Source organism: Melopsittacus undulatus, chromosome 3 (genome assembly GCF_012275295.1).
Source record: "Melopsittacus undulatus isolate bMelUnd1 chromosome 3, bMelUnd1.mat.Z, whole genome shotgun sequence".
Classification (NCBI taxonomy): domain Eukaryota; kingdom Metazoa; phylum Chordata; class Aves; order Psittaciformes; family Psittaculidae; genus Melopsittacus; species Melopsittacus undulatus.
Window position 1 is genome coordinate 13,119,586 of NC_047529.1, and position 26,856 is coordinate 13,146,441.

Consider the following 26,856-nt stretch of genomic DNA (forward strand, 5'->3'; position numbering starts at 1 on the left):
CACGGCTCATGCTGGTTCCCCAGGAAACCGTCAGGAACGGCACATCCCATCCCGGCACATCTCACGGGAGAAGGAAGGGCCCCGCGCTGCCTGCACCGATGGTTGTGCACACCAGGCTTACAGTGGCTCCCGGGGGGGGGGCATAGGCATGAGAAGCAAAGCCCTCGGTGCAGACAGGGCAGTGGCAGCGCCGCAGTGGTCTCATGGGCAGTGCCCACTCCAACGCCAGCCCCATGGCATGGTGCATGCTGGGGGACTACCCAGCTGAGCCCCCACCCTGAGGTGACCAACCCTCATGCAGCTGGTCACCCTGGCACTGCTGGTGCCATGCCCTGATTAGCCAGAGCTCTGCCTGCTGTCATTAGTGATGCCATCATTAGCAATGCAATTATCAGTGGAAGCTTTACAGACACCAGAAGGTTTGGGGTGCTCAGACCACCACCGCTACACAGCCCCCCCCATCCTGGCATTGCCACTGTGCTGTGGTGCTGCCCTCCTGCCCATTCTGGTGCCGTCCGGATCCTCACCTCCCTCTTCCAGCGGGCCAGCCACTCATCCCGCTTCCTCTTGCTGATGTAGTAGGGGTCCCCAGCCTGGAAGGTGTGTCGCTGCATGGGCCGCTGCCGCAGGCTTGATTCCCAGCCCAGCCCGCCCCGCAATCGCCCGCGGGAGCCCTGCCAATGAAGGGAGAGAGAGGAGGCTGAAGGCTGCGGCTCCAGTGCTGCTGTGGCACAGGAGATGGCAGCGTGACATGAGCCACGGCCCGGGACTGGAAGGGCTCTGGGGAGGATGGGGTAGAGCTGCTTGCAGGGGTTGGAGGTGGGCACCCTGCTTGTGCATGCTGGGATGCACTGGGGAATATGGGCATGGGGAGGACTGGGTGCACACACAGACATGCTCTGGTCCACATCTGCACCAGGACTTGAATGCACCAGGGCCAGGCACCATTCTGGGGCTGGCTGCACTTCAATTGGCAATGCCAGCACCATCCCAGTCATGGATCTACCCCAGGATGACATGCTCTGCCTTTGCACCCAGGTGTGGTGTGGGGTCATCCCACACAAGCATTGTGGACGGAGGGGGGTTCACTGGCCTGGCCATAGCTTGGTGTTGCCTGGTCTCCAGCTCAGAGGCCAGCACTGTGTCAGGGCGCAGGAGTCCAGGGCCCCCATTCTACTGGGGACCCTATCCCTGCTACTCCCCAGTGGTTCCTGTTGGGCCAGGGAGTGCCAGTTTCCATGGTTCGGTGTGCTGTGCTGGCTGCTAGCCTGAAGGGCTCTGCCTATCTCCTGCGGGTGCCTTGGTGCAGCCCCCGTGGGGGGTCATACTTGCCTCCATTTTCAGGGTGTCAAAGTTGTTTTCTTCCTTCTCTTCCTTGCCTGCACACAGAACAGAGAGCAGCCATCAGCTCGGTGCAATGGCACAGGGCCTCCCAGACCCCTGCAGGGGAGAAGGGGCCCACGTGGGACCCCAAACCCAGATGAGGGCTAGCCCTGGGCTTTGGAATGGCATTCATCACTGCTGTGTGAGGCCTGGGCTGTGCTCCCTAGGGGATGCTGGCTGCTGGGGTGTATGCTGGCTGCTGCTGTGCCCGCTCCCCACACCCTGACAAAGGGGTTTTGGGTGGTCTGGGTGAGCAGCCCCAGCTGGGGCTGGGGCCAGGGCAGGCAGGGGAAGCACGTGAAGCCCCGATGGCTTCCTGTGCTATCAGCACATCTCATGTGCTGCAGGTACCTGCTGAGACACTAGCAGGAAAGTGGCTAAAAATAACCCGACTGTTTCTGGGGTTACAAACCTCCAAGCACCCTGAGCTGCTGGGGTGCACCCACCCTCCCGTGCCTCACTGTGGGCAATGCTGAGTCCCTGCACCAGGGAGGGCACCTCTGTTCTGTGCTTCACCAGGCTGCTGGGCACCAGCTGCCCTGGTAGAGCTGGGCTGCAGGGGAGGACCTCGGCTGGGCCCCTGGTGGCCCCTCACCTGCTGAACATGCACTCATGCACTCTGCCTTGTTGCAGGGTGTGATGTCCCTACACTGTCAGGCTGCAGGGCCCCTGCTGCCCACCCAGCCCTGTGTGACACTCAGATCGTCCCCTTCAGCTGGCAAATGGGGACCCAACCCCTCTGCAGCAGCTGACGTCCCCCCAGAAGCAGCGTGGCCCAAGCAGGAGAGCAGTGAAGAGCCCTGCTCTGAGTGCCAAGGGACAGCAGGGGACGCTGGGGAGCAGAAGTTTTCTGTCTCTGTGCTGCGGTTAGGAGTGTGCACATGCCCTGGGGGTGCTCAGACAATATGTCCTCCTGGTCCTATCCACAGGCATGGGGATCTCAGGTAGGGAAACTGAGGCACAGACCCCTGGCCTCGGCTCCTGCCCATCCCAGTGCCCTGCAGCAGCACCATGCCCTGTGTTCTCTGCTGTGTTGATGGGCCAGGATGCAGAATTACCAGCCAATGGCAGGATCCTGCACAAGACCTTCCCTCACTGCGTATTTCAGCAGGCAAAGGACAGGGGGACAGCAAAGGGGTGCAGAGCTGATGGAGCAGCTGGTAAGTTGGCTTGGGCAGTGCTGGAAGATCCTCGGGCGCCTGATGGGTCAGAGGGGCAGCAAGAGGTGAAAAGCCAGTGTGCATGGAGGAGGATCTAGCAATGGATGCAAGAGTGCAGGATGAGATGGAGAAGAGTGCTCGGGAGAGCACTTGGGCCAGCCAAGCACAAGGCAGTGGACCTGAAAATCCAAGAAGCAGAGAAGATCAGGCAGAAGCCACGAAGGTGACAATGCACAGACATGGCTGAAGTGCTGGAAATGGATTCTAGGGAAGGAAGCGAGCTCCCAGAAGCTGTTATGGCTCCCCCAGTTAGTCTCTGTTTATCATTGGTATTGCTTCAAAACCATCACCAGGGCACTTGCACCATGCCCAGTGAAGGCGCCTCAGGCAGCTCTAGGGCAGGCAGTGCATGGCTGCAGACACTGGTTGTGTTTGCAGGAAAGCACTGGAGAAGAGAGGAGGACAGGCAAGAGCCTCCAGATGACTGGGAAGAGCCTGCCTGGCAGGAATGGAGGCAGCTGCTGCTCTGCTCGCATGGTGAGAAGAGCAGGAGGATGAGCACTGTGCACAAGGGCCCCATGGGCAGATCATGTCACCTGGGCTGAACACTAGCCCAAGGTGGGAAGGTGAAGCCTGACCTGTTCACAGCATCCATGGTCATGGTACCCATGCTCATGCACTATGCTCACAGCACTGTGCTTATATTCCCAGTGGTACTTGCTGGTGGTGGTCTCTACTTCCGGAGCTTTGTCATGCTTGGGAGCTGGCAGCAGGGTACCCATGGGGCTGTCTCCACCCATTCCACACTGGTCCCCACATCAGGGTCTCAGCCTGTCTGGTCTCGCTCCCTTCAGCTGCTGTGGTCAGCATGGCGCTGGGGCTGCACCACAACCCACGCCCAACTGCAGCATGCCCAGCGCAGCAAGCTCCCCCTGACTGCCTGTACTATGCTGCCAGCTATGGCTTCTCCACTCGCTCAGCTGCCTGCTCAGTGCCTCGTGACTGCAGCAGCATCTGCATCACTCGTCTCCATCCCCAGCCCTGCCTCACCCGCCTTCAGCCAGCCCCTCCTTGCTTGTCTCCATCCCTTCTTCAGCATGGCCGGCAGGAGGTCTCTGTGCTGAGCTGGGTTGAGAAACCCCCAGAGCCAGAGCCTGGTGCTTGTTGCTCCCACCCTGTTCCTTCTCCACAGTACTCTGTAGTGACAGTGCTGTGACACCCCAGCTCTCTGCCCATCCCCTGCTGTGGGGAGAGCATGGTCCCCCTCCCAGCCCAGAGAATCACAGACTGGTTTGGGGTTCAAGGGACCTTAAAGCTCATCCAGTTCCAATTCCCCTGCCATGGGCAGGGACACCTTTCACTAGACCAGGTTGCTCCAGGACAGGGCTTTGTCCAACCTGGCCTTGAACACTGCCAGGGATGGTGCAGCCACAGCTTCTCTGGGCACCCTGTGCCAGGGCCTCATGACTCATAGCTGGTCCAAGCTGCCCTGTCCCACTGCTAGGCACCTCCTAACCAAGAAGGATGGTGGCAGCAGGGCCACAGGCCAGCACATGCATGAAGGGCAGCCAGGGCCAGCACTGGGCTCCCCCATGCCCTGCACTGGAGCCAGGCATCCCTTTCTGGCTTCATTCTCTGCAGCCACTCCTGCCTGTGAGCAGCCATGGCCAGGGCAGGTGAGCAGCCACTCTGCTATGGCTGGGAGCCAGCAACAGACCCCGCAAAGCCCCAGGAAGCAAGGTCCCCATGGGCCTCGGCAGGCAGCATGCCAGACACACTCACATAAATGACACACATATATATATACTCATCCCCTCCCTGCAGGTATTTACAGACATGGATTCCATCCCTCAGAGCCTGCTCTGCTCCAGGCTGAGCCATCCTGGCTCCCTCAGCCCTTCCTCACAGCAGAGATGCTCTAGGCCCTCCAGCACCTTAGCTGCCTTTTGCTGGATTTCTCCAGTCTCTCCATGTCCCTCTTGCACTGGGGGAGCCCAGCACTTGGCCCAGCGCTCCTGAGTGGTTTCCTTAACCAGTGGGCAACACTCCTAATGCAACCCAGGATGCCATTAGCTTTCATTGCACGAGAACCCGCTGCTGGCTCATGCTGGGACCCACCAGGGCCTTTGCTGAGCTGCTACTTGGAGCAGCACTGGCACCAGCACTACGGCACCAGAGCACCGTGGCCGCAGGACCACACCATGCACACACCTCCCACTCTGCCCGGCGCATGCAGGGCTGCCATGCAAAGCAGTACAAGCACTTGCACTGATGGGCACGCTCCAGAGCAGGCTCACATGCAGGCAGGGGCACCCTCACCAGCTCCACGCAAGGCAAGGAGCGACCTCCCCTCCTGCCCACCCTACTCCTGCTGGTGGGAGCAGAGCCTGGGGGGAAGGGTGGTGTGAGAGGATGAGCATGCGAGAGCAGCCCCCTGCTCTGATCTGCTGCCCCCACCCCAAATTCCACATGGCATGGAGGGGCTCAGCTCTTCCTCCTCCTGTGGCAGCACTCCCCAGCCCAGGAGCCACCGCAGCCCGGACCCCTCCCGGTGATGGCATGCTGGGGGTCCCCGGAGGGTGCAGCAGGCACCAGTGGGACGGCGGGCAGAGCCACAGCCCCATAACGGGGAACCCTCAATGCTAAGGTCTTACTTTTCTCTGTGGCCTCCAGGAGTTTCCTCCTCCCGCGTTTCTTCTGGGGGTCGGAAGGGGCCAGCTCACCCTCATCGGCCGGGGCGTCCAGGCCCTCCTTGGGGGTGCAGCGGCCGTTCTCCAGCGCCCGGCCCGTCTCGCCGTCCGGCAGGCTCTCCGTCTCGTCCTCCTCGGGGCGCCCACCCTTGGGGCTCGTGCCACTCTCCTCCACACCCTTCCACTGGGCACTGTCCCCCTCCACGTCCCCGTTGGGCAGCGGCTCGGCGGGGCTGGCTTCTGGGCAGGGCGGGGGGCACTTGGGGACGGCTGCCGTGTCTTTGGGGGTGTCACTGCTTTCCACCTGTGGAGAAGGAGAGGGAAAGGAGCTGCAATGGGTGCTGGCAGTGGGGGACATGGATCTGCTTGCACCCCTGCCCATGCCCCCAGCCCTCATGCCCGCATCACCAAACCCCCTGGCAGGCTCCCTTGCACTACTTTGGGGTGGCCAGTGCCATTTGTACCCTATCCCTGTCCCCATCCCCCTGTCCTGACCCTACTTCCCCACTGCAGACCTCACAGCACAAAGGGTATCTCTGGGATCACAGCCTAGAGACATGAATTCTCCATCAGGACACTGTCCCAGAGACTCACCTCCAGTGACAATGGGGGCCAAAAGCACATTATGCTAAAAAGGCCAAGTTCTACCTCCTACACATCAGGCATGCCAGGCTGCGGCTGCTGCCTGAGGGGCTGGCAATGTGCTCCAGGGTGGGACAGGGCTACCCTCAGGATCAGGACATGTGGCCATGGAACCCTCAGGTCATGGACACCATGAGGATCACCACCCAAGGCCATAGCACCTAAAGAGCCAGGATATGTGAATGTGAAATCACTCAGAACAGGACACGCTGTTGTGAGACCCTCAGGATAAGGACAGTCTGCCATGGCACTATTAGGACCAGGATATGCTGCCATGGGATAAAAGGACCAGGACATGCTGCCATGGCACCCTCAGGACCAAGACACATGGCCGTGATGCTTTCAGCACTAGGACACACTCCTGTGGCACCCTCAGGACCAGGAGACACTGCCACAACAACCTCCAGATTAGGAAACGTTGCAGTGAGACATGACCACGGCATATTCAGGACCAGAACACAATGCTCCAACACCCTCAGGATGAAGGCACATGGATGTGGCATCATCAGTACCAGGACACACTGCCATGGCACCTTCAGGTCCAGGATACAAAACAGTGACACCCTCAGGACCAGTAAAGTGGTCATGACACCCTCAGGACCAGGCCAAATGGCCAAGGCACCCTCAGGACGAGGACATAGGGCAGTGGTACCCCCAGGACTCCTGCCATGGCGCCCTCAGGAGCAGATCATATTGCAGTGACACCCTCAGGTCCAGGACACGTCCAGGACACGCTGTATTAACACCCTCAAGACAAGAACACATAGCCATGACTCTCTCAGGACTAGAACAAGGTGCCACAAGACCTTTAGGATCAGGAAATACTACCACAGCACCCTCAGGACCTGGACAATGTACCAAAGCACCCGCAGGACCAGGACACACTGCCATGACACACTCATACCTAGGACACAACGGCATGGCACCCTCATGATAAGGACATAGAGCCACAGCACCTTCAGGACAAGGACACATTGCCTTGACACCTGCAAAAACAGGACATGGAGCCATGTCCTGGCTCCTCAGGACCAGAGCACACAACCAAAGCACCCTCAGGAATGAGACAGGCAACCATGATGCCTTCAGGAACAGGACACCACACCATGCCACAGAACCAGGAGCTGTCCTCAACTAACCAATGACACAGTCCTTTCCATACTTAAAGAGAACTTATAAAATGGGGACAGACTTTTAGTGGGGCCTGTAGTGACAGGATTAGGGGTGATGGTTTTGAACTGAAAAAGGGTAGGGTTGGGTTGGACATGAGGAAGAAATTGTTTACACTGAGGCTAGTGAGACACTGGCAGAGGCTGCCCAGGGAAGCTGTGGCTGCCCCATCCCTGGCAGTGTTCAAGGCCAGGCTGGATGAGGCTTGGAGCAATCTGGGCTAAGTGGAAGGTGTCCCTGTCTGTGCCAGGAGGGTTACACTAAGTGATCTTTAAGGTCCCTTCTAACCCAAGCCGTTCTAGGATTCTATGACACTCACAGGAGCTGGACACATGGATATGACACTCTTGGGACTAAGACACAACAGTATGACATACATGAGAAAGACACACTGCCACAGCACTTTCAGGACCAAGACACACTCCCATGGCATCCTCAGTACCTGGACACATGGACATCAGAGAAGCATGGTATCACAAAATGGAAAGGACTGTAAAGCTCATTTAGTCCCAACCCCCTGCCACAGGCAGGGACACCTTCCACTAGACCAGACTGCTCCAAGCCCCATCCAACCTGGCCTTGAACACTGCCAGGGATGGGGCAGCCACAGCTTCTCTGGGCACCCTGTGCCAGTGCCTCACCACCCTCACTGTGAAACTTTTTCTCCACATATCCAACCCAACGTTACCCTCATTCAGTTTAAAACCATTGCCCCTTTTCCTGCCACTACAGGCCTGGATGCAAAGTCTTTCTCCATCTTTCTAACAAGTCCCCTCTATATATTGAAAGGCTGGGCTGCAGAAAGGTCACCCCAGAAACAGAGGACACAACAGCATGACACCCTTAGGATGAGGATACAAGGATATGACACCCTCAAGACCAAGACACAGTGACATGACATTCTCAGGATCAGAACATGCTGCCATGACATCCTCAAGATCAGGACACATGGACATGACACTGTCAGGACAAAGACACAATTGCATGACACCCTCATGATGAAGACACACTGCTATGACACCTGCAAAAACTGGCATAGCCTCATCATAGAATCATTTAGGTTGGAAAAGAGCTTTAAGATCATTGACCCAGCAATGCCAAGTTCACCACTAAATCATGTCCCTCAGCACCACATCTACACATCTTTTAAGTACCTCCAGGGATGGTGATTCCACCACATCTCTGGGCAGCCTGTTCCAGTGTTTGACAGCCCTTTCGGGGAAGAAATTTCTCCTCATATCCTATGTAAACCTCCCCTGCACACCTTGAGGGTGTTACCTCTTGTCCTATCATTTGTTATCTTGGAGAAGAGCCTGACCCTCACCTCACTACAGCCTCCTGTCAGGCAGTTGTAGAGAGTGATATGGGCCCTCCTGAGCCTTCTCCAGACTGAACACCCCCAGGTCCCTCAGCCATTCCCCATCACACTTCCAGACCCTTCACCAGCTCCATTGCCCTTCTCTGGACCTACTCCAGCACCTCAATGTCTCTCCTGGAGTGAGGGGCTCAGAACTGAACACAGGATTTGAGCTGCAGCCTCACCAGTGCCAGTACAGGGGGATGATCACTGCCCTGGCCCTGCTGCCCACACTATTGACAATAGAAGCCAAGGTGCTGTTGGCCTTCTTGGCTGCCTGGGCAGAAGCTGCTCATGTTCAGCAGCTGCCAGTCAGCACCCTCAGGCTCTTTTCTGCCAAGCAGCTTTCCAGCCACTCCTTCCCAAGTGTTCCATGGGGTTGTTGTGGCCCAAACGCAGGACCCAGCACTAAGCCTTGTTGAACCTCACGCCACTGGCCAGAGCCCATCAATCAACCTGTCAGATCCCTCTGCAGAGCCCTCCTATCCTTCAGTTGATCAACACTCCCAGCCAACTTGGTGTCATTGGGAAACTTACTGAGTGTGCATTTGATCCCCCTGTCTAGACCATTGCTAAAGACATTAAGCAGAACTGTCCCCAACACTGAGCCCTGAGAAACACCACTTATGACTAGTCAACAACTGGGTTTAACTCCTTTCACCACAACTCTTGAGTGAAAAGGGTCCAGCCCTTGCTGGTCCAGCCATCCAGCCAGTTTTTTACCCAGAGAAGAGTACACCCATCCAAGCCATGATCAGCCAGTTTCTCCAGGAGAATGCTGTGGGAAAGTGTCAAAGGCTTTACTGAAGGCCAGGTAGACAACATCCACAGTGTTTCCCTCATCCACTGAGTGGTCTCCTTGTCATAGGAGACCAGGTTAGTCAAGCAGGACTTTACTTTCATAAACCCATGCTGACTGGGCCTGGTCTCTTGGTTGTCTTATATGTGCCATGGCCTCCTCAGGACCTGGACACAGCCACAGTACCCTCAGGCCCAAGATACCACAGCCATGAAACCCTCAGAACTGGAACACAGTATCAAGTAATCCTCAGGAGCAGAAGGCAATGCCTTGAAACCCTCAGGAGCTGGACATGCTGTCATGGCATTCTCAGAACAAGGACGCACAGCACCAACATCCATATGAAAACAATGCCACAACACTCTCATGACATCCTCGGGAGCAGGACACAATGCCATGAAAACCTCAGGATAATGACTCATGAAAATGACATCTTGAGGAGCAAAATATATTGCTGTGGCACCTTCAGAAGGATGAAATGCCATGACAATTTCACTGTCAGGACCAGGACACACAGATGTGGCACCCTGAAGATGAGGATACACCACTATGGCATCCTCAGGAGCAGGATAAAATACCACGGTAACTTCAGGACCATTATATTCTACCACTGCACCCTCAGGAGCAGATTATGTTACATTAACCCCCTCAAGACCATGATACAGTGACATGACATCCTCAGGGCCTGGACAGAGAGACATTATACCCACAGGACCAGGATGGAAGTAGGTGACACCATGAGGACCTGAATAATCTGGCATGGGAACTTTAGGACCAGAACATGCTGCCATTACATCTTTTGCACCAGGACACGCTTCTATTACATTCTTTGCACCAGGACACAATGCCATGATACCCTCTGGAAAAGGACACACATCCACGGCATCCTCAGGACCAAAACACAAGTGTATGACACCAAGAGGACCTGAATACACTGCCACGTGCAACTTCAGAACAGCTACATGCTGCCATGACACCCTAAGGAATAGGACATATTCCCATGACATCCTCTGCACTATGTCAGGAAAGAGAAGACACATCCACAGCATCCTCAGGACCAAGACACGATGATGTGACACCAAGAAGACATGGACACAATCCTGGGACACCTTCAGGATCAGGACAAACTCCCATGATGCCCCAAGGACCAGTGTGACACCATGAGGACTAGGCAATGGAGCCATGACACTCACAGGACCAGAACGAAAAGTCCACGGCATCCTCAGGACCATGACACAATGCACGGCATCTTTAGGTCCAGAACAAGTGGTCAAGACACCCTCAGGACCAAGACTCACCTCCTTGGCACACTCAGGACCAGGACTCATTGCCATAACATCCTGAGGAGCAGGTCAAGTTGCAATGAACACCCAGGAAACAACACCATGATACCCTCAGGACCAAGACGCAAGGACATGACGACGCAAGGACCTGGATACACTACCGTGACACCTTCAGGACCACAACACAATGCCATATCACCCTCAGGACCAAGAGAAATGGAGGTGACACCATGAGGATCAAGACATGGAGCCATGGCAGGACCTGGATACACTGCCATGATACCTTCAGGACTTAGACATATTGCCATAATGCTCTTAGGACCAGGACACAATGTCATGTCACCCTCAGGACCAAGACAAATGGAGGTGACATCAAGAGGACCTGAATACAACACCATCCTTAGGACCAAGACACAAGGAAATGACACCATGAGGACCTGGACGCAACACCACGATGCCCTTAGGGCCAAGACACAACTTCATGTCACCCTCAGGACCAAGACAAAGGCAGGTGACATTGTGAGGACCAGGACACAATGCCATGGCGCCTTCAGGACCAGAACAAAAGGCCATGGAACCCTCAGGGCAAGGACACAATGGCAGAAAACTCACTGGTGCACGATACATGGCCATGACACCCTTGGATCAGGACATGTTGCCATGGAACCCTCAAGGCAATGGCACGCTGGGATGTCACCCAGCTCTCCCAGCCCCCATGTCGGTGAGGACATCTCCAGCGTACGGGGGACACTGGAACTGCCCATCCCGCCTGTGCTGAAGCACTGTGCTGTGGGGCCAGTGTTGGAACCTGTCACTCCTGTGGGATCAGCAGCAGGAACATGGAATGGCTGGTGCATGTGTGCATATGTGCAAGACAGGTGAATCCAGGGACTGCATGACAGGCAGAGCTGGCCACTGCAGTGTGCATGTAACAGGAAGGGACAGGGCATGTGATAACCACAGCAAGGACAGCCCATGACGGGTGCTCGTGGGTGTTGCTACGTGTGTGTATACGCAACAGGCAGACATGGTTGCCAGGCCCCATCACACCATCATGTGCAGACGTGGCCTGTGGTGAGCATGAGAGTGGGAAGGAGTGTGACAGGCACAGCCAGAGCACACGCATGTGTCAGATGGGCAACACCAACACCTGCAGGAGGTGTGCATGTGAGACAGGCGGTGCCAGCACCCGCAGGAAATGTGCAGCTGGCCCCTGCTCACAAGTGCAGCGACAGAGTGGCGAGTGTGTGCAAGTGTGAGACATGGGGGAGGACTGTGTGCCAGCGCTCACCAGCACGTGTGTGTGTCCGTGAGACAGACAGCAACAATGCGAATGCAGACAGTGGTGCTGAGTACGTTATCAAGGCTGTGGAGCTGGGAATGACATCACTGGTCCCCTGCTACCCCACCAGCCCCATGCATGGCATGGCACTGCATGGCATGGCACTGCATGGCATGGCACAGCACAGCAGAGCAGGAGCAAAGTGAGAGCGAGAGGAGCAGCCCAGCTCAGTGGTTTCTGTGGCAAAGGAGAGTGAAAGTGCTGCTGCGTCACTGCAACAGTGAGGCACAGCACAGCCATGGCTGGGTGGGCTCTGCCTGTGTTGCTCAACCAGACCCTGATCATCTCCACTGCCACAGCACTGGAGAGCACTCAGTCTCCTCCTGTGTGTGCACACAGAGGTGCTGGCTCACTTTATGCCAGGGCATGGGGGGTCCAGTCCCTGGAGCTCAGCTCCTGCCAGCATGGCACAGTGGAGCTGTCCATGCACCAGCCTCTCTGGAGATCCCTCCATACACTGCTCATGGGTTTGGGGTGCCTGCCACAGACTCAACCCCACAAACAAGACAAGACACCCGCAAGGTGCTGCCGCTACCACTGGGGCCAGGAGCTGAGGAGGTGACATGTGGTCCCGTTTTCCAAGCCTTGGGCTTGCCTTCCCATCCTTGCCCCCCTGGACACACAGCAAGAACTCTGCAAGAAGCTGGGAGCATCAGGAGCTTCACAGGCTGCCAGGGATGGGGGGAGAGGCCACAGGCTTGCTCCTAGCCTGGCTGTGGCAAGCCCTGCCTGGCCAAGTCACACTGACTTGCATGGGGATGGCAGGCAAGCCCTGCCTGTGCCCTGCGGGCACCCTGCCTGTGCTCTGCCTGTGCTGGAGCAGGCCAACCCCCCCCCCCCCCCCCCCCCCCCCCCCTTGCAACAGCAATGCCAGGAAATGGGGACAAGCAGCCCACCGGCACCTTCCCTGCACTGCCGCCCGCCCCAACTCTGCCATGGTCCTCCCAGTGGTACAGGAAGGTGCTGGGGGCTCTGGTGTGGGAGCACAGTGCCGGGGGGGTACAGAAGGGAGCCGATTGCAGGGACCCTCCTGCCCGTCCGCAGCAAACTACATGTCCCAGGATGCACCATACGGTGGCAGGCTGCCAGGGAGCAAATGCTGAGCAGACAGACATGCTTGGCGTGAGCTGGGGTGCCCGCCATGCTGCCCACTGTCCCCTGCCCCAAGGACACCAGAAAGAGGATGCCGAGGTGTGGGGCAGGAGCTTGGGGGAATCAGGTGACGGAGGTGGCTTTGCTCCCCAGGTCTCCCATATCCACGCTGCCACTGCCGCAGGAGCCCCCTCCCCAGGCGTGCCCGGCAGCCGATGTGCCGCTTACCATGGCGCATCCCCTCCGGCCGGTGCTCAGACCCCCGTCCGCTGCCGCCCGCCCGTGCGCAGGCGCCTGCCTCCTTCCTGCGCTGGTGGCCGCGGCCCCGCGGCGGCAGCGGCCGCTTCCTGCTCGGCACGGCCGCCCCGGCTCGCTGGCAGAGTCACTTCCTCCGCTCGCTCGCTGGCTCCAGGCTGTCGTGCAAAGGGGCAGCGACCGGAGCCGGGGAGAACAGGGCCGAGCTGCTCCACAGCCCGCAGCTGGGAAAGGCTGCACACAGGGAACCACTCCCAAATGCCCTCCCGCTGTACCGAGCCTGCACCACGCAGCCCCCACAGGAGCCCAGCTGGCCCAGCTCCCACAGTGCGGTGGTGTCATGGATGTGCACTCACCAGGCCGGAGGACATCACCCACCAATGTGCTGGGGACACACGAGCCACCGCCACCATTCACAGAGATGCCTGGTGTCCTCTCTCCCTGTGCCTCCAGGCAGCACAGCCTGGTTCCCAGGGAGGGCTCAGCTCAAACAAGCAGACACCATTGCCATCGGGAGGGTGGAGGTATCGTGCCAGGCAGCTGCGCAGGAGCTCCTGGCTGTGAGCAAGGGCACTTTCAAGGTGATGGAGGCTGAAGGACGGACCTTGGTGTGCCCAGCTGATGGGATACTGCAACCCTGGGAAGCCTGGACACTGACTGCAGTGGTGGGACAGGCTGTGGAGATGCTGAGCTGCAGTGGAGGGAGCTGGCACTGTCAATGAGATGGATGCCGGAGAGCAAAGTCCCCGGCTGTTGGACGGGAGGGAGCTGCCAGAACCTCTGTGCCTGTGGTTGGGCTTCACGCTAGCTCTGGAAGCGACTATGGCGCACACTCTGCCTGTGTCTCACCACACCTGTGCATCACTGGTGCACAGGCCACCCGGTTTGGTGTGGCTGGGGGGCTCAGGGCAGGAGGAGCTGTCAAAATTGGCTTGGGCTTTGATGGGGCAGCATAGAATAAAGAGTGTGGAGGGAGACCTGGGGCAAACCAAAGCAGGGCTACAGTCCCGCATCCTGGTGCTCCCTGCCAGGGGTTGTAGCTGACAGGACAAGCGGAGTCCATCCCATGTCCCTCATGGGAACAAGCTGTGAGTCTCCATCCCCACAGCACGCCTCATGGCAAGTGTAAAGGGATATGCTTCCCACTGCATCCTGCCAGTCCCCTGCACACCAGCATCCCCCAGCTCCCCAGCCTGCACTGAGCCTGTGATAGGGGCCCTGCCGTTCCCAGCCCTGTTCCAGCCTCCTGCTTGGGGCCGCATCCTGGACACCATGCTGAAAACAATCACAGGGGCTGCGTGGGCTTCCCGGGAGGAAATGGGAAGGCTGGCAATGTGCTCCGGATTAGGCGGCTGCGGGGGCTGGTGGAGGCATGGCTGCAGGGGGCTCAGCCCAATCCCCCGACGGGACAAGGTCCGGGGGGCCACACAGGCATCAGGAGCATGGTGGCATGCACTCCCCTCACTGCAGTGACACTGGGGCTAACCATTACCACCGGCCCTGGGGCTGGGGAGGGCCACCCTGCCGGGACCATGCACTCCCCACCCTGTGTTAGGCTTATGGCTGAGCAGACCACACAGGGGTGCCGTGGCCCTTCTCCATCCCCACTCTTGGCAGTTCCTTCCCACCAGTATGGCAGACCCTTGCCCACCGTGTGTTCAGGAAATGGGTGTCACCACGCATCTGCCATGGCATCTGCTCAGCCCCAGCTCCCTCCCCAGGCCCTGCCATGCTGCCAATGACAGGAAGATGTGCCGGGTCACACTGGGATATGGGGAATGTGGGGTTTTAACCTTGGGAAGCGACAGGCACCACATCCCCTCACATGACAGCTGTTTGGGACAGGGACACGCAGCCCACCCGGCACCACAGCTGTCATACCTTGGCACAGCACCCACCCAAAACCAGCCTCCCAGCAACCTCACACCTCTAGCCTTTCAACAGCCACACCAGCCAAACCCGGCACCAGCCCTGCTGCCACTTTCCTACCTGGGTCAGAACCAGACGCTGGCCCGCGAGGCCCCCAGGGTTGCTGCCGGCACATCCCAGTGCTGCTGCATGGACACGACACAGGGGAAGGGGAGGCCGGGACCCACCCCATATCCATGCCCCTCCCAGGCTGCCCCGGCGCCCGTCCCTGTCCCCTAGGAGGGCCCGATGGCGGGTCTGCCTTCCTGCCCACCCACCCGCTTCCTCCGCACTGGCCAGGCCCTGGGAACAAGCGCTGCCTTTCTCTCGCTCCCCTCCCCTCTGTTGGGCCCTCGCCAAGGACGCTGCTCCACTGGGAGCCTGCCGGGCTGCACGGCCCCATGCTGGCCCTGCCACCTCACTCGCTGCCAGGCGACACCGGTGGGGCCTTGAATGCAAGGTGGAGGCTGGCTGTGCGGCAGAGGGTTCATGGGGGACAGCCCCAATGCACTGCACTTCCTGGAGAGCACGCTGCTCCCAGTCCACAGGGCCCCTTCCCAAGCTTGGGGAGCTGCCAGGAGTGTGGACACGGGATGAGGCAGAACATGGCTCATGCGCCCTCTACTATGGAGATGGTCGTGGGAGAGTCACTGCATACATGGCAACATCCACAGACCCACTGAAAAAGGCGGTGTCTCCACAGCTGAGCCTGGCTGGAGATACTGGTCGTGGAGCCACAGCATGGTTTGGCACAGAATGGCATGGCACAGCTCAACATAGCACGGCGCACCACACGACAGCAAAATATGGCCCAGCATGGCTCAGCACAGCTCTGAACAGCACAGCTTGGCGTGGCATGGCAAGGCTCACTGATACCATGATACCTGTCCCCAGCCAGACCCTCAGTGTGGGGATCTGGGAGGTCGCAGGAGCAGTGAGCTGGGGTAGCCCTGCTCACCTGGCTGACAGCATCACACCCTGGGCAAACCACATCCGACACCTGGGAAAACAGAGGGACTGGTTATCACCACCAGGCAGGACTCCCCCCTCCTCCTCCTCCTGCCTGTCCTCTGCACCCCTCAGAGCCCCCTGCGGGATCCAATCCTGATGGGGGTGCCAGGGCTGAGCTCCCCACCCCATGCACGAGTTAGGAAGGGGAGGCAGCAGCAGTACAGGTCCTTGGTGCCCCAACCCCTTGCCAGTTCCACATTGAGCAACCATGCTCCATCCCCAAGCGGGTCTCATATCCTTGTCTCAGGCTCGGCACCCTCCTGCAACACATCTGCCTGCTGGTACCCTGTGAGTAGGGTCCTGGGGACCCTCGGCTAGTCCCTAAGGTTCACCCAGGGTCCCCATGCTCGGCACCAGATCTACCGCAGCCATGGGCTGCTCCTGCTGGCACCAGCACCAGCACTGCAGGGCTCTCCAGTGGGTGGATATTTTTAGCAGCTCACACCCGGCTGGGGCTTTCCCCAGCCTCCTGCCAGTGCCCACGGGCCATGGGACTTGCCAGCTCCGGTCATTTGGCAGTGGGAGGTGCTGTCCAGGCTGGCTATGCCATGCATGGGGCAGGTGCGGGGGAGCACGGAGCAAGTGCACATGGGATGGGTACCCACCATGAACTGGGCAGTTCTTCTGCAGGAGATACCAGGATGTGCCTGGTGTTGTGGTACTGCCGGCATCCATCCATCTATCCTGCTCCAGACCCACTGTGCCAGATGGGGCTCCTGGGACCACCAGCTCTGATAGCCAGAGACCTCCTGGTTCCCAGGCTCAGTCTGTTCCTGAAGACTTTCCTCATTTGTTCCTGTGCCAGCATTGTTCTTCCACAGAAACGGCTCCCCCCGCCCCAGCACGTACCTCCCGCCCCACTGGATTTACAGTCAGCCTTCAGAGCCCGGCCGCCCTGTTGGCTCCCAGCCCCATGTCCCATCCCCAGGCAACGCCGTCCTGGCTTCCCTGCCCCCTCCCCCCCACGATGGCAGACTAGGACAGGCAGCACGGATCTGGACATGTCCAAGTGCAGCATTAACACTTTCTACAGTTGGAAATTTTTGCAGAAAGATTTTGTAGCTTTCTAGCAGTGAAGGCACCAGGAGCTCTGTCCTGTCGCCTGACAGCGCCCATGTGATGTGCTCCTCCTCAGCACAGCTTCAGCACCAAGAGGAACCTCTGCTCCTCCTCTGAACACCGAATTCATGGTGGCGGCAGCAGCTGGCAGTCTGACATCTGGTCAACCAAGGGAGGAAGCCACCATGGCTCCCCAGCTGGCATCAGGACACACCACAGCTTGGGAGGAACAAGTCATCATCTCCGTGAGCAGTCCCCAGCACTGGGTGTCCCATCCTGGTACCCCACCAGAGCCGGCTGCTGCCCAAAGCCCTGAGGACACGATCACCCTGCAGCACCCTGTGAACAATGTGGCATTCTCCTGCACCTACCCCTCGTCCAGCAGCACCACCAGGGCCCCATGACATGCTCACGGGATGAGCCATTCTAGCTGCTTTGGCACATGGTGGGCCACGATCCTGGCTGGCTGTGCTAGTGAGCTGGGAGCTCACCAAGCCCTGCGCACTTAGGAGTAGACATCACCTGCACAGTGGAGCTGGGCAAGCTGGAGGGGGCTCGTTCCTGTGCACTGCAGCCAGAAGAAGGGCTACAAGGGGGAAGCAGGGGTGCCAGCCCCCCAAGACAGGGAGCAAACACATGGTGGTGTTTGCTCAACCAAAGCCACACTGAATGGAACACTGCTGCCGCTGGGCACAGGAGGGCTTGCCAGGGGCTGTGGGAAGGGGGCAGCACTTGGGGGCTAGGGGACACTTGCTCCCCTCCTGCTGCTCCACCACACACAGGCTCTTCTCCAGCCGGGAGCCCTGGCACACTGGGAGCCATAGTCTCCCACCAGAGCAGCACCTCCCCCAGCGGGGAGGACACCCTGCTGCCCCCCGCTTGGCCCCATGCCTGGCACCCGCTGGCTCACCTGGGCATGCTTGCGCTTCCTCCCGGGCCGCCCGGCTTTCCTCATGGGTGTCCCTGGCTCCTTCTCCTCCTTGCTCTGGTTCTCCTCGGGCTCCTCTTCCCCCTGTGAGCCGGAGACAGAGAGGACGGTTACGCCGCCAGCCCCAGGGCCGGGCAGCCTGGGGTCCTGTGCAGGGACACTCAGTGCTGGGATTGCCAGCACCATGGGTGCACTGCAAAGGATTGTGCATGGCCAGGTGTCTGGCTGGCAAGGAAAGAGCACTGCCAGCATCACCAGGCCAGTGGCCTCCAGGGCACCATTACAAGGGTGACTGTGACTCCAGGCTCGGGCTGCAGCATGACCTGCCCTGGGGCTGGGCACCTTCACCAGGGGAGCCCTCCTGCACCTGGCTCGGGAACACATGCCTGCTCCTGCAACCCACTGGAGCCCTACACGCATGGGGTTGGAGGCCTCTGCACTGTGCTGTGTTGAACAGGCCACATGGTCCCCATGGCACAGTGCAGCATAGGCTGCTGCACAGCTCCGTGGGGACAACGGCATGCAGCAGGAGCCAGGGTGCCCTCAGAGCAGGCAGGCAGCTGCCTGCTTCACCACGCCACCCCCAGCTCAGGAGCCTCAGGGGACCATGCACCCCTGTTCAAGCCCCAGAGCAGCTGCCAGTGCCCTGCCACCCAGTCCCCCCCCCCCAGTGCCGTGCCCCAGCCTGGAGCGCTGGCACTGCGCACGCGCCGGCTGCGAAGCAGGAATGCAGCCCCGGGAAATGAACCTGCTCCCCATGCTGGGGCCGCAGCAGGCGCCCAAGGACCGCAGTGCACCGGGGGCCCTGCTTCCCGCTTGGGGGGCCCGTGCCTGGCGCCGCAGCACAGCGGGGGGACATGCATGCAGGGCAAGGGCTGCGCAGGGCCCCCAGCGTGTCCCGCGGTGGTGGCGGGGCCAGTTTCACCTGAGCCCCAGAAGATCCCGGCAGCAGCAGCCAAGGCAGGAAGAGGCCATGGAGGGGGGAGCAGGAGAAGGAGGAGAGGCCGGCGGGGGGCTGGCGAGGGAGAGGCCGGGGAGGGGATGGGGCTGGCAGCCAGACAGCACTGACATACAGCTGCACCCGCGCAGCCTTGCAGCCACAGTGGGCTCCAGCTCCAGCCGCATTCCTGCCTGCTGCTGCCCTCCTTTCCCCTGGGCTGGTTGCAGCAGCATTGCCTGCAGCACCGCTGGGCCGCAGCCAGCACATCCGGGATCCGGCCTAAAGGTCCCGTGGGGTCAGGTCACATGGCCACGGCCATAGTCAGGACACGGCTGCAGCACGCCATGGTTGTGGTCCCCTAGAGTAGCTCTGGGTCTCTCACTGCACACCCACCCAAACCCAGCCTGTACCCTCTGTGCCCCCTGCCACCCATCCCACCTCACCCAGGGCTGTATATGTGGGACTGCACGGGAGTCATGTGCCAGTTTGTCCCCAGCAGCTATGGCAGCCTATGAGGACCACACTTGTCCCAGCCCCATTACCACATGCTGGTTGCCCCCAGCACCCCACCCCCCCCCAAACTGACAGTACACATCCCCAGCCCTGCAAGGACCATGCCCAGCCCTGGCACCCACAGGCATGGCACTGTGGGCTGGGAAACCAGGAGCTAGCAAAGAGAGGTGGTACCTCAGCACTGGGGGGGCTCAGCTCTCCACACAGTCCTGGGCGGGAATTTTTGGGACGGGTCCAAGGATGACGTCAGGATCACAGTTCCAGCTCCATCCTGGTGCAGGAGCCAAGCGAGGTTCATAGGGGGGATTCCCAAGGTCCCGCAGGCTCACTGTGCATCACCATGCAGCAGAGCCTACAGCCAGGGGGAGCAGAACAAAGCCCCCTTGGCTGCAGTTGCCCAGCCCCTCTCCTAACGTTGGCAGTGCCATGGCAGAGGTGAGTCCCCTGACACCCATCCCTTTGCCCCCTGTGCTGCCCCAGCTGCCAATGCGTGGCTCCGACCACCTGCCCCCATTCCATATGCTGACTTTGGCCAGGCCCTGGTGGTGTAAAGGGGCGTATGTCTGGGTGTTAAGTGCATGGTGCTGGCACATGGGCAATGCCGTATGGCCAGCCCTCCCATAGCCTGAAGAGGATGTGGCTGGGGCGCACCTGCCGGGTGCCACTGCCTTGGGAGGATCCCCACTGTGGAGACAGGGAAGTTCCTCCACCATGCACAGGGACAAGGCAAGCTCCCCAGAAGCTGTCCCCACAGCTGCAAATGGGGGGCAGCTCCATGGCAAGGCTCAGCACAGTCCTGGCACCACCAAGCTGGAGGACATGGGGCCCAGGGCATCAGTGGGGCCGCAGGGACCACCTTAGGCACAGCTGGCACCCCAAAAACAAGGCAGGCACCCAAGGAGCAGAGATGCAGCCTGAGTGCAAGCAGGGCTGGTGCAAAGGGCTGTGAAGGGGATCTGCTCCCCCTGGCCCAGCCCAAGGTTGCCTCTGCTGCAGCCCCTCACTGCCAGCAGTTGCTTGGAGCTGAGTCATGTGCCCATATATCACCTACTCCCCTTCTCCCCACGGCTCAGCCAGGCACGGGGTTGCATGGCACGTCCCTGATGCACTGTGCTCCTGTGCCGCTGCCAAGCAACAATCCAGAGGGAAACCACTGCCGAGGAAAAGAGCTGCTGCATGACGCAGTGCTGGCTCCATGACTGTTGTGCTGGGTCCCTGCTCCTGGCTGCACCAGGCCATCAGCGGGGTGGGAGCAGGGAGCCCTTTCAGCAGGGGGACACTGCCCCGATGGGGCAGGAGAAGGTGGGTGCAGAGACACAGCCCTTGCACAGAAGCTGCGCACCAGCCTGACCCACAGTGCCATGGGTGTTGAGGATGGCCTCGTCCTCCCGGCCCTGCAGGAAGCACACGTCCTGCATCCCTTCGGCAGAGGTGACCTCCGTGCGTGGGTGCGACGGAAGCAATGCTGTGTCCCGGTGGGGTCAGGCTAGGACAGCACTCAGCTGGCACGCTCGTGGCGTGCTCGCTGCCAGCTTGCATGGGTTGCTGGCACCCTGGGGACCAGCACCAGCACCTGCTTTCGAGGGTGAGCTGGGCTGCACCACAGGCAGCGGTTTCTCCTACAGCTCTTCCCTCACCCCTGCTGTACCACAGCCCCATGCCACAGTCTTTGAGCCAGCTCCACCACACACACCTATAGAACCTCACCAAAACATGGGGTGGGCTCTCATGTCTGCCTCCCAGCCTGCCCCACCACCTTGCTTACAGTCATGGTGCTGGTGACTGACACAGGAGAAGCCCAGGACCAACCAACTGACCTCTGGTTCACTTATCTCCACCAGCCGTGCCAAAAATGTGCCAGGCACTTCCCAATGGACACACTCAGCCCCTCCAGCAGCTAGGAATTATGGCTGGAGAACCGGCACGGGACACACGGTGCGGCTGCCACAGCCAAGCCAGCCTGGAGGAACTCAGATGACCCTGACCCCGTGCTGCCTGCAGTGGGATGGCATCCAGCTGGCTGCTGGCCCTGCTCCCCACGCCTTGACCAGGGCAAGCCCTGCCCCTGCACCCTTCTCCTCTCCGTGGGAAGAGTGATGCCTTCACTGGCACTAGGAGCTGCTGCACTGACCCAGCATGTCCTGGTGTGGTGGGGATGCTGGGAACACTGGGGATGTCCCAGCCCCTGCTCAGCCCCACTCCATCCTGTGGCAGCAGGGTGGTTTGGGGTCATCCCTCCCCACAGAGCTGCGCTCCAGCCAGGAAGGCAGGGGAACACATGCTGGGGATTGGGGTCCATCTGTTGTGGCCACAAGCCTTACACATGGTGTGGTGATGAGAATGCAAGCATGCACTGTGTGCCATCCAGCACCAGAGGGTTTCCTCCAAGCCCAGGTGTTGCATATGGGGAGGCAGGGAGAGGTGCAGAGACCCATGAACCCCACAGGAAGTGGGACCCCCCACGTGGGGAGCAGGACTGGCACAAAGGCTCAAGCCTGTCAGCAGTGAGGCTATACCCACCCGATGTACCCCTCCTGCTGCCCTGCAGCCCAGGGCATGCACCCACCATCCACCCCATCACCACCCAGCCATCAGAGCTGGGGCAGTCCCGGTGTGGTTGACACCCCAGCACACAAACAGGCTTGCCCCAGCTGTGGCTTCCACTGGTAGGTGACAGCAGGTCTCTGCTTCCCCATCCCCTCCCTGCACTCCCCTACTGCCAAGAATAGCTCAATCCGTGCTAATCCTGGCTGTGGCTCAGGGCTCCCCATGCCTGGCACCACACTCCCCACCACGCCAAGGGGGGAGCATGACTGGCACACACCAGAGAGAACCCTGCATCCCCTTTTCCTGCATGGCAGCCAGCATTGGTCAGGAGCGAGCCAGACCCCCAGAGCCCACTGCTGCCCTGGCACCGCAGCCAAGGCCAGCAATGGGATTGGCTGCAGCACAGGCAGAGCCCCCCTCGCAGCCCCCCACCTACTGAGAGCCGGCAGAGCTGCAGCAAGTCCCTACCTTGTTTGCGTCGAGCGCCTCGCGGTTCGGAGTGGGGCTGCTGGCATCGAGGGTCCCGCTGGACGGCATGGTGGGGAGAGAGGGCGGGCGCCTGGGACTGGCGCCCCTTCAGCACCAAAGTGGACCCTGCTGCCGCTGTGCTCCGGCTCTCTGCACCGAGGAGGGAGTCCGGGAGCAGTTGCCTGCCGCCAGCCCCTGCGTCCTGCCGCCTGCCTGTATCCTCCTGCCCCTGCGGGAAGCAGAGAGGGCCGGGGTGAGGGGGCAGCACCAGCCCTGGCACCCTCCCCCCCCCCCCCCTCAGTTGCTGCACCGCGCCCCGGCCCCCGGCAATTATTAACACGCCACAGCCTTGACTCAAATGGGCTGGGCCAGGCCCTTGTCCCCAGCATCACCCCTGGCCTGTGCGGGGTGCAGGGTGCGGTGTGGGGTGTGTGATGCACGATGGTGCCCAGTGCAGGGTGTACAGCGCACGTTGTGGTATGCATGGTACAGAATATGGGGTGCAAGTTGCACAGTGGGGGGTGCAGAGTGCAGTGGTGCATGATACATTCTGCAGGGTGCATGCTGTGGCGTGCATGGTGTGGTATGCATTCTGCAGGGTGCATTGGGCAGAGTGTGGGGTGCAGGTTGTGGAGTGCATTCTGGAGGGGTTGGGGTGCGGGGTGCAAGTTGTGGGGTGCATTCTGCAGGGGTGTAGTGGGGGGCGCAGGTTGTGGGGTGCATTCTATGGGGTGCATTCTGCAGCGGTGGAGTGTGGTGTGCAGGTTGTGGGGTGCATTCTGTGGGGTGCATTCTGCAGCTATGGAGTGCAGGGTGCAGGTTGTGGGGTGCATTCTGCTGGGGTTGGGGTGCAGGGTGCGGGGTGCAGGGGTGGGTGAGGGGTGCAGGCAGGGGCTGCGGAGGAGGCGTCAGCCCCAGCACCTGTTGCTATGGCAAACGCTGCCTGCATTAGCCATGGCCGAGGCTGCTGTTGCCTTTGGCACCGGAGCTGCAATTTGTTTCTAGAGCTTTCCAGCCGCAGCCCGTTCCCAGCGGCGGGGCGGGGGGCTGCCGGGCGGGCAGGGCCGCCGCTCCTAGGAACAGAACTCAAAACCCGACACGTTCCTCCCGTCCCCACGGCTGCCTGCAGCGGGGGCTGTCTGCAGGGCCGCCTGCGAGGCGGAGGGGGGAGGTGGGGGGGGCGGAGCGCCAGCCCTGCAGCAGCACTACTGCTTGCATGGCCCCCCCCGGCACTCAGGGTGCTGGGCTGGGGCCCAAGAGTGGGACATGGGTGGGAGCGCGGCCGCCCCTTCCCCAGCTCTCCCAGCACAGCCCCTCTGGCAGGCAGGGCTGTGGTGGGATGCAGGCAGGTATGGAGGCAGGGGTGCAGGCAGTAGGTGGAATGGTAGTATGGGTTGGGGGGTGCAGGCTGGGAGTGTGAGGTGCAGGTACAAGATGTGGGATAGGGGTGCAGGATGACACCTGGGGGTGCAGAACAGGGATGGGAGATGCGGGGTGGGGATGCAGGCTGTGGGTGCTGTGCACATGGTAGCAGTGAAGGGTGTAGGATGGGGATGTGGAGTGCAGGCTACACACCCCCCACAGCCCTGTCAGAGCTAGTGGGAGCAGGGCAAGGGCTTCCCCATCCCTCTGCTTCATCATTTCAGGCAGCTCCCTGGGGGAGGCCCTGTGCCCTGTTCCTGTCCCCATCCCAGGACACTGTCCTCACAAGCCCTCTGTCACATAGGACCCGTAACCTGTAGAGTCCCTCTGTCCCCAGCCTAGCACACCTGGTCCCCTACGCTGCTGGCTTCTGCCCCACACCAGCACCCCAAGCACCGTAATACACCTTAATGAGATGCCTGGGGCTGGCACCAAGCACTCTTGAGCACCCACATGCCACCACTTCAGGCACCTCTTTGGCAGCTTCCGTGCCACCAGCACCATAGCACGCTGCTGGGCACAGCATGGCACAGCACAGCATAGCACCTAGGCTCCATGTCCCTCCCTGCCACCTGTCTCCTTGGGGTGCTAGGGGCCCTGCCCATACCCCCCAGTGCCCCCAGCCCTGCTACCACTGCACTGTGGCTTGGCAAAGCCCCGGCTGCGGGCACGGGAGGACACGTGCTGCTAGGAAGCACCTGGGGACACCCCGGCTGCACCCAGGCACCTCCGCAGCAGAGGTGTCCCACCCCCACCTCTCCCGTGCCTATTGACACTGAGGGGTGCTGATGTCCATGGTGTCCCTGCTGCCCAAAGGGTCCTGTCTGCACTGCCCTGCCCTGCCCTGCAGCACTGCTGCCGCTTCCACCGTCTGCCTGCACGTCCCCACAGCCCCAGAAAACATCCCGGCCGCCAGCAGCCCCCTAAGCCAGCCCCACCACACTGGGGTCCTTCCGGCAGCCCCAGGGTGATGGGTGAGACCCCCATCTCCAGCATCCCCAGTGCCTAGTTAGCGCGCAGCAGCGAGCCGCCCCGCTTGGCGCTGCCGAAGGGCCAGCTCGTGGGCTTTGATTCGCTTCCAGCAAACATGGTCTCCAAACGCACTAAAAATAGTTGGGCTGCATACAAACCCCGCGGCAGCCCCGGGCCGGCGGCCGCCGAACAAAGACAGCGAGAAGTCGGCGGTACCGGCTGCCTCCCGCTCCCCGAACCCCGCCACCGGCACCGTGGGGTGAGCGTGGCCATCCCAGGAGGGGACATGCGGAACCACAGCAGTCCCCGGTCAGTACCGGCGCTGCCCTCCCGCGCTCTTACCCGGCTGCGGCTCGCCCGCCGCGGCGCGATGGGACGGGACGAGGGGCTGCGGCACCGTGCCTTCGCGCTAGGCCGCCGACACCCTCCTCCCGCAGCGCCGGGGCATCCCCTCGCCGATCTGGTTGCCTCGGCGGCGGCGGCGGCGATGGCGCGGACAGACCCTCGTCCGGCGCTCGCTTGCTTGTTCGCCGCCGAAGCGCGGGGAGGGACTCGCCGCGTTCCCTCCTGCCTCCCTATTTAACCGCTCGGGCTGACCTTACGGCTGACAGTGAGCGGGGGAACCGGCAGCCCCAACCCGCGCCGTGCCGCTCCCGCACGGCAGGGCCCCGGCGAGTCACGCTCGCCGCGCGGCAGAGGCGTTGCAAAGTAGGTTACCTGCGATGGATGGATGAGACACGCAGCGCTGACAAAAAAAAAAAAGAAAAAAAAACAACCAAAAAACCCCAAACCCGCCTTTTTTATATTCAGGGACCTTGCCGGCGCCTGCCGTTCCGTGCCGCAGCCGGGAACCTGCAGGAACCTAAACGGCCATTTTAGGTGACAGCGACTGGGGTCCCCGACAGCCCCCCATGCCGGTGGCGGGTGACACCTGCACCGCAGTGTCTCCCCCTCCTGTTCCTGTCCTGATGTGACCCTGCGTGCAGCATCCCCCGGTGCGGTGACACGCACCGGGCTTGGACAGGGTCCCTCGTGCGCCTTTGGGGGTGGGGACGCACGAGGGACCCCGTCCAAACGCCTCTCCCGTGACAAGTGCCGCAGCGTATTATTATTGTTGTTGTCACTTTGAGTCACCGCCACCCCCGGGCAGCCGCGCTCCTCCTCCTCCTCCTCCTTCTTCTTCCCAGCGCCAGGGAAGAACTTCAGAATTGAGTCAGAGGGGACAGGAGCCGCGGCCGTGAGTCACCCCCCACCCCCTGCGCCCCCCACCCCTGACTCATGGCGGGGTGCTCCCCCCCACCTTCAGCCCCCCTGCGGCGTGGGTGCTGCTGGCAGGGGCAACCGGGGACAGAGTGGGCGTCCCCCGGGTCCCAAAATGGAGCTGACCAGCGGCAGCTTCCCTGCGATCGCCTCTGACAGATGGTTGCGCCGAAACCACCGTCGCGGGCAAAGCATTGACCTCATCCCCTGTAATTGTAACTTACGAGCAAAATATTTGGCCACGCTGCTTGGGGGTGCACGTGGTGGCCAGGGAAGCGCCTGTCCGCCCGGCCACACATGCAGCGGTTCCTGCCCTCGCTGCAGCCACTGGGGAACCGCTGCCAGGTCCTGCAGGGTGTCTGAGGGGATAAGGTGCTGATGAGTGCCCGGGTGTCCTAAAAACAGACCCAGTGCAGAGGGGGGACCCCAGGTTGGTTGGCACCGCTGCATCAGCGCCATGCTGCACCTCGGGGAGTAATGCACTGCACAACAGTGCACCACAGGGAGCAATGCAGTGCCCTTTGCTGCACCCCAGGGAGCAACATAGGGTCCTGCACTGCATCCCAAGGTGCAGTGCACTGCACTGTGCTGCACTCCAGGAACTGACACACTGCCCTGAAATGCACCCTTGGGAGCAATGCATTACCACAGGGAAACC

The 26,856-nt window shown here is 60.7% G+C and overlaps 1 protein-coding gene across 2 annotated transcripts in view; it reads right to left on the reverse strand.

The window, feature by feature from the left end:
- The window catches only part of DNMT3A (DNA methyltransferase 3 alpha), a 46,669-nt gene that overhangs the window by 17,228 nt on the left and 2,585 nt on the right, over positions 1–26,856 (reverse strand). The window contains exons 2-6 of one of the 2 annotated variants that reach the window (XM_034060483.1): positions 22,545–22,773; positions 18,059–18,160; positions 5,267–5,537; positions 1,333–1,379; positions 528–674 (exon numbers count right to left, since the gene is read on the reverse strand). In XM_034060483.1, the coding sequence (XP_033916374.1) occupies positions 528–674; positions 1,333–1,379; positions 5,267–5,537; positions 18,059–18,160; positions 22,545–22,613 (636 nt within the window). In that variant the 5' untranslated portion in view covers positions 22,614–22,773. Of the gene's footprint in view, positions 1–527; positions 675–1,332; positions 1,380–5,197; positions 5,538–18,058; positions 18,161–22,544; positions 22,774–26,856 lie in introns of both variants that reach the window. The other variant, XM_034060482.1, reaches the window with a different exon arrangement.